Raw genomic sequence first — 7821 nt, 5'->3', positions numbered from 1 at the left:
TCACAGCTAACGCCTGTTTCCCGGAAGTGTGGGGTCTGTGCAATGCTTTATTCTTTTGCTGTGGGCAGCACAATCTGGGCACTGCCAGCCTCCAAACAGTGGAGAAAGGGTGGGTAACCCCTATTCACACAGGACCCTTCAAGGGGTCCGCACTGGCCTGCCTCAAGTCGCCAGCCCCAGTTCCTTAGGCTGGCTGTGGCCTCCAAGATCAAGACACCTACCAGGGGTGTGCATGAATTAAAGGCTTACATTGAATAGTAACAGGCTCCTAATCTGCCGAGCTTTTTGATGGTAGGTGAGAAAAAACAAAATCTTGCCAGGCCTTTTGCATCAAAGAAAGAGATAAACTTGCTAATTGAAAAATGGTTCACATGGAGGAAAACGTGGAGATGCCAGCTATGTAAATTAGCATATGCCCTGATGGAAAAGAAACCATGCCAGGCCAGGAGGAAATTAAGCAGATTAGGAGAATGAGGAAACCACCCTGGAAGCAAGTGGGAAGCGCTCTGCGCGGTCAGCTTATCTCAGGAGGGAGGGCTGGGGCCCCGCCTGAAGGTGAGGACTGCTGGTGTCTGGAGAGTCTCAGGTGAGTCCGCGGGCGTGCCTGAGTAGGTGCGTGCGCTCCTCAGGCGGCAGGAAGGCCCTTCACCAAACGCTCCTGAGAGGCACTGGGCTTGCGCTGTGGCTGCGCTGAGGTTTCTCCGGCGCCCTAAGGAGTTCATTAGCACGTGGACGTCTCCATCCAGCTATCTGCGCGAGCTGCCCAGAGCTGGGCTGGGTCTCAGGGCCGGCATCCCAGGGAGAGACCGCGCGGGACTCGGTCTGCAGCAGGACGGAGGTCAGCAGGGGCGCGCGCCGCCTGGCGGCGACTGCGTGTGACCAGCGCTAAGCCAGGCTCCGCGCTGCAGGCCGAGCGACGGTCCCCGCAGGAGGGGTGGTGGTCCTTGGCCCCAGGCAGAGCAGGGCTGCACTGCGGAGGCCGCGTGCGGTGGGGAAAGCAGACGCACAGTTCTGGACCCAGTACAGTCCAGGGCCCGCTCACAACGGGCAATCCCAGCGACCACCGGACGTCCTGTGCAAAGGCCCGGAGGCGACCTGCCCGGAGAGCGGCCCCTGGGTGCTGAGGCGCGGAGTAGGGGCCGTAGGGCGGAGGGCCTGCTGAGGGCCTAGGAAAGTGTTTGGCAGATTCTCCAGAGAGGGAGTGTCATCTACCCGTCCCCGGTGGCAATTGGTGCCCGCTCGGCGTCGGAGGCTGCAGCCAGCGTCCCCTCGGGGCCCTCCGCGGTTGACCCCGGTGAAGCCAGGCAGAGAGCGGTCCGCGTCAGCGCCCCCAGCCCCGCCCGGCGGCGGGACGTGCCAGGCTCCAGCGCCGCACCTTGGCCTCCGCTCGCTGCTGCTGGTGGATCCCGGCTCCGCGCCGGGCCGTGCGCGCCTTCCCCGCGTGCGGTCCGTCCGCGAGAGCCGGAGGCCTCGGGTGACCACAGCTGAGCCCAGGGCGCGATCCGCGGGATCCTGGTCAGGCGCGCCCTCAGCGCCCCGCGCCCCCGCCCGCTCCCCGCCGCGTATCCCCCTCCCCCGCCGCCCGCCGCGGGGGTTCAGGGGCGCGCGCAGGCAGGTGCCCGGGATCCAGGGACGCTGCGAGCCCGGCCCGGGGCCTGGGGGCGGCGGCGGCGCGGGGCGGCCGCGCTCGGAGAGGAGGGCGGCGGGCAGGAGGAGGGGCTCCCCGCGCGGGGCAGGGGCGGAGCGAGCGGCCGCGCCGCGGAACCAAGTGAGTTGGCTCCGGAGCCCGCGCCGCCGCCGGCCCGCACCTCGGGCGCCCGCCGCCCCCGCCGCCGCCGCCCGCGCGGGGATGTAGGATGCTGGTGGACGCCAGGCTCCAGCGGCGGCGGCGGCGGCTGCAGCACCAGCCCCGCCGGCGGCAGCCTCTCCTCTGGCCGATGAATGCAGACCCGCCGCCGCCGCCGCCGCCCTGGGTTTGGATGGTGCCCGGCTCGGCCGGGCTGCTCCGGCTGGGCGCGGGGGTCGCGCCCCCGCCCGTGCTGCTCGCCTCGGCGCAGCCCCCGGCCGGCCCGCTGCTCCCGGGGCTGCCCGCCTGGCAAGCCCCTGGCGAGCCCCTGCTGCCGCTGCTGCCGCTGCCCTCTGCGCCAGACCACGCCGCCGCCGCCGCCGCCGCCGCGCACCGCTACCCCGCGCTCAACGGGCAGGTAACGCGGCCCCGGCCCCGGCCCCGGGCTCGGGGTGGCCGGCGTCCCCCTGGCCATGGGCGCCGCCCTCGCCCCCACTCCCGCGGCCCCGGCCCCGTGGCGCGCACTCACCCCTCCCGCGGCGGTCCTCGGGCCCCCAGCCCACCAGGGCGCAGCCTGGCAGCCATGCGTGGACAGCAAAGTTCACGCTCCGACGTCCCGTTCCGCCTCTGGCAGCTTTTGCAAGTCTTTCTTCCTGGTCTCTCGCTGGGCAGTTTGGAGACCCGCGCCCCAAAACCAGAGTCGGGACTGCCCGCCCCAACTTTGGCCCCGGCCGGGGTTGCTGTCCAGAGCGCGGTGCTGAAGTCGGCGCCTCAAAAGCCCAGCGCTGCCGCTGCGGACTGTGGCAGACTTAGCGGATAGAAGTTAATACTTTTACAGCCTCTGCCAGGCTTGAAAAGCAAGCTGGGAATCAATAGCTATTTCTGATTCTGATCTAGTGTGTGTGTTTTTTTTTTCCATTTGAAAATAGACTCAGGACAATGCTTAAGAAAATTCAAACCAGTGGAAGCCTGCGGGAAAACCCTGGCTTTAATACTGAGAAACGCTACCGGGTGATTTCCACTCCCGCCCTAGGCTGCTCAGTCCACTGGATTAGCTGTTGTCGTACTGCACTTTAGAGGAGTTTGGCGTTGCAAACATGGGATTAAAAAGAGAAAGTGGCTGTACCTTCGGTTAATGCTGCAACGGAGTAGGACAAGCTGGTTTTGGGAAGATCCATTGCGTGCTGTCTCTGCAGGTGGATTTAGATCAGGGAATAGCATGTATTTTATTCCAATGGTTATCATCAATAGCATATTCAAATGGGTGGGTGACAGAATACACAGCATCATTAATTTAATTCCAATATATATTGTAGGATTTTCTGAAAGATGTGGTTAACTCTTCCTAGATTGGTCTTTGGATGTAATGGTACCTCACATATGTGGTAATGGATATGGTGTTTTGATGTGTTATGCAGTTCATGTTCATGGTGTGTATATATATATATATTTTTAATAAGCATTGTAGTTTTTCCTTTTCTTTCTTTTTTTTTCTTAAGCTATTTTGAAGGGGTTGTCATATCCAAGTACTACCACTAGAGGTATACAACGTCAAGGAACTACATTTTTTTTTTTTCTGTATAGAAAACTGCATTTTTTTTTTAAAAACACAAAACCTCTCCCAAACAATATTAATCTTTAAAATATTGTGTGTTGCATATTTTCTGTTAAATAACAGTATTTATCTTAGAAGAACATTTTCACATAACAGGGCATTCAAAAATGCTTTTATGATTTTAAAACAAATGCATATTGAAGCATTCCATATCATTGAACAATGAACCTATTCTCCACTGATAAAGATTCAGTTAATTTAATTAGAGAGACTTTCTCCTAAACTGTCTGCCACCTTTCAGCGTTTGCTGTCTTACTCTCTGCATTGGGATTTTTAGTTATGTGATAATCTCACTTACATTTTCTTTGCCTTGGAATCTATTTGCATTTGTAGACCTTGGAAAACTTTGAATCTTAACCTCTTATTTTGAAAATATTGCTAGTCCCTGTTTTTAAGGTGATGGGTATAATTAATATGAGATGTTGTATGGAAAAGAATATAATAAAAGATAGCTCTCCACTTGCTTATGAAAAAATTCAAGAATTATAAAAAGAATACCCAGCATTTCACCTTTCCACTGTGGTTTGTCTTGTTCTCGGGGCAGGAATTCATTTCTTGCCATGTTCTCATGGTTTTGTGCTTTAGAAGTTCTTTCCTAATGTTAAAGAATGCGGTATTGTCAATGCATTGTGATGATTGAGATATAGAAACTTTTATCAATTTTTAGAATTTTTGAATATTTGTAGGGTTTGGAGACTGGAAAGAGGCAATTTTTCTCATAGCCAAATACATGCATTTTAAAGTTCCCTTTTAAAGCAGCTACCCCAGCATCTTTCGGTATGAAGTAGAGTTGATTGCCCCAGGCTAATGAGCGTGCCCTTCTCTTTCCTTGGGTTCCAGTGGCTGTTCAGTGGTCATTCCCCATTGATTGGACTGTCCCCCGCTTCCTCTGTGGAACTGGTGCCCATTTTCCCACATGTCTGCACATCCGCTCTTTCACTTCCTGTTGGGAAAAGCTGGCTAGACAAAAGGATCCCTAACTGTAAGGTAAAAATGCAGTTGGTTTGATTGGACAGCTGGGCTACTCGTTACTAAGTTGTTGGGTGTTCCCAGGACAGAAATCATGGTGTGTTTCCAGTTTCTTACTGCAGTAGGCCCACCATTAGGTCTAGAGAGAAACCACTTCAGAATAAGACTGGCCTGTTCAAAAGCACCAGGAGACGGTGATGGTGGGGGAGTTTGTTTTAGCCAAAAATATTTGGATTCCACAGAAAAACAGAAAAGTTCTACTTCTGAATCAGAATCTACCTTTTGAATTTTTCAGTTTTTAAGTTTGTACCCATTGATCAAAATCTAGCCTTAAATATTACATAACTCAAAAAAACATTTAAAAAGCATTTCCTCACCACTATTGCTTTGAATGTTCATCTTATTCATGGTTTATCTTGACTTTTGAATTCAAATATACTGGCCACACTTTGTTTACTTGAAAACCAAGGGAAAGTAGTGTGTGGCTTGTTCCCCCACATGCTGCTTACCTCCGTGGGGCAACTCGCTCATCTGTTAACTGGCTGCTGGAATGAACTAACCAAGTGAATAGCTGAAGACCAGGCCCAGAAAGTGATTGATACCAAAACCCCAAGCATCTAGAGTGCTTCTGAAGAGTCCCACCCATAGAATCTTCAGGATTCAGTGTTAGACAGGATAAGTGGTCTTACCATGTTATGCTTGCTTTCTCTTTGGACAGATCTTTTTAAATAATTCCTTTGCTCTGGACTCAACGTGGATATACCCTGAGGAATCAAGATTGTTTCATGGGCCCCAAAAGCCTCAGCTATTGACAAACCAAGTAGCCGTGTCTCTGTCCAGACCAGCTCCTGCCTCCAGGCCTCTGCCCACAGTGCTGATAGCACCTCAGCCCCTACCAGGTTGGTGCCCAAATGGCAGTAACGATGTGCGGTTGGTTTTGTGTTTGTTTGCTTGGTTTAGCTACAGACTAGTTCTAGGTATGAAAACTGTCTTTGTCATTTTAATGACATAATTTTTCCAGTAAAATATAATCCCTTTTCTGTGGTCAGGATTCCTTTTCATAAAGAAATTGAGTTTGGGTTTGATTATTCACTGTATTTTTGGAGAATGGAATCTGTTTTAAGGTGAAGACATGGCTGAAACAGTTTGCACAGAATCACATTTTTGGTGCTCTGTTTTTAGAATGGGACCAAATCCTCTGCTGATAGCTCTTAGGAGGGGCCCTAATTGATCAGGCAACTCTTTTTAAAAGTGTTTCTTATGTAGGGAAAGGTTCACGGCTCTGTGGTCCACAGGATACAGACACATATAAGATCTGGGGGGTGGGTGATACTGGCGACAGTCTATAAAAGTGTGCTGCTTGGGAGATGGATTTGGTTCTATCTTTGGAGTCTAGTGACCTGAGAGAACATTTGTCCTGGAACAGACCCCATGAAATAATCTCCGGTTGGAAGACGACGTAATAACCCTGTATAGCAACAAGAGAATAAAGGCATCTTATGAATTTTTAAGTTGACTTTAAAAATCACCTTAACATATGATCATATTACAAGAGCAAATGTTACCCATGCCACAATTATCTTGCAACACCTTCCATTACGGGTATTTTATGACTTCAGAATTTCATTATCTCCCTTGTAATTTCCTACCTACCAAGACTGTCTCAGCGTGTAGCTCTAAAATTTAGCAGTAAGGACCTGTACCTGTGGGTAGCTCGTTACTGGTTTGGGAGACGTATTTGTTTTCCTCCCTCTTTTTCTGCCTTATGAGTCTAATTTGCTCTGGGCGCTATTTATCAATAAGTCAGAAAGAACACTCAACGCCAGTAAGTCCCCTACAGATGAGTCCGAGAGTGCATCCATAAGGCCAATTTGTTCTTAAGTCCAACAAATTTAGCCTAGGTACACTTCCCTGGTGGCTCAGAGGTTAAGGTGTCTGCCTGGAATGCAGGAGACCAGGGTTCGATCCCTGGGTCGGGAAGATCCCCTGGAGAAGGAAATGGCAACCCACTCCAGTATTCTTGCCTGGAGAATCCCATGGAGGGAGGAGCCCGGTAGGCTACACTCCACGGGGTCGCAAAGAGTCGGACACGACTGAGCGGCTTCACTTTCACTTTCACCCAACTAACACGCTGGGCTATAGAGCACTGTGCTGTAATAGGTTTATAATATTTTCACACAAACCATACATTAAAAATAACAAACAGAAAAAGTGGGGAAACCATCTTTAGCCTTGCAGGACAGTACCTTGAAAAGTACAGTCCTTCCCGTTGCCTCACCACCGCTTTTATTTTGCTTCTGGACATCCGGGGCTTGAAAGAAAGACGCTGTACCCCTGTCCGCTACCCAGCACGGTGCAGCAAAGTCCACAGAAGCGCGCCCACTTGCAGAGGGTGTGCGCGTCAGCGCACGCCGCACACGGGCTGACTTACCTGACTGGACGCCTGAAGGCCCACGTCCGCATCTGTGGAGGTCGCCGCTGAAGGGGCCTGTGTGGGGACCTTGCTGCATCTGTGTGTTCTCACCGGCTGAAGCTGTGATTCTTGACTGAGACGTGCCTCTGCCCTCATCATCATCTATCGCTGAGTTACTCGGGTCTGAGCAAGCATCGTACGTGCGCACATTTACTTTACACTAAGGTGGTCACATTTCTTTCTAATTGAATCACGGCCAGAGAGGGCCCGAGAGCATGTAACATGCAAACATTCCAGGGCTTCGGCTGTCTCTTTGGGGCAGGGAAGTGGGGTATTCTGCCTTCCTAGTGCATTACCACTGCTGTCACCCAAGTAATCAGCACATAGAGTTTAAAAAACAGTGAAATTAGTTCATTGTTAGAACAAAACCTTTGAGTGACCTTTCCTCTTGTCGGCTCACTCTTGAATATCATACTGACATTTGCATTATACCTGAATTTTCTTAGAAAACCCACCCTGTGGGAATGCTAAATATCTACTTAGCTGAAGAAGCTTCTGGCGAATTATCACAGCTTTCCTATCACGGGGTGTTTTTACTTGCCATTTGCGGCACACAGCTCATGCTTGAAGCGCATCTCTGTAAACCTTACCTTCTGGCACTCTGTGCTGTGTGCCCAGTCATGCAGTCATGTCCGACTCTCTGTCTCCCCGTGGACTTAGGGTGACATGGACTCACGTCAGCCCGTGGAGCCCAGCAGGCTCCTCTGTCCATGGAATTTCCCCGGCAATGACACTGCAGTGAGCTGCCGTTTCCTCCTCCAGGGGATCTTCCTGCCCCAGGGATCAAGCCTGGGCCTCCCGCGTCGGCAGGCGGATTCTTTACCACTGGCGCTACCTGGAAGCCGTTGACTTTTCTGACTAGGCTATATTAAAGGACGAAATAAGATAGTCACTTCTTACTAACATGGTCGATTGCAGAGTAACTCCACCTCATCTTCCATTTGTCAGGCCTCTTCCTTGGATTCTCAGACTGTTTTA

At 51.7% G+C, this 7821-nt stretch overlaps 1 protein-coding gene across 1 annotated transcript in view; it reads left to right on the top strand.

Annotated features, from left to right (window-relative positions):
• The first annotated feature begins 1856 nt into the window (after nucleotides 1-1856).
• The window catches only part of TCERG1L (transcription elongation regulator 1 like), a 197247-nt gene continuing 191282 nt past the window's right edge, over nucleotides 1857-7821 (top strand). Inside the window, exons 1-3 of the mRNA XM_069567708.1 lie at nucleotides 1857-2204; nucleotides 4242-4388; nucleotides 5089-5269. Coding sequence (XP_069423809.1) covers nucleotides 1857-2204; nucleotides 4242-4388; nucleotides 5089-5269 — 676 coding nt within the window. The remainder of the gene's footprint in view (nucleotides 2205-4241; nucleotides 4389-5088; nucleotides 5270-7821) is intronic.

The sequence above is a fragment of the Ovis canadensis genome, chromosome 22 (genome assembly GCF_042477335.2).
Source record: "Ovis canadensis isolate MfBH-ARS-UI-01 breed Bighorn chromosome 22, ARS-UI_OviCan_v2, whole genome shotgun sequence".
NCBI classification, from domain to species: domain Eukaryota; kingdom Metazoa; phylum Chordata; class Mammalia; order Artiodactyla; family Bovidae; genus Ovis; species Ovis canadensis.
This window is presented reverse-complemented; position numbering and strand designations above follow the sequence as displayed.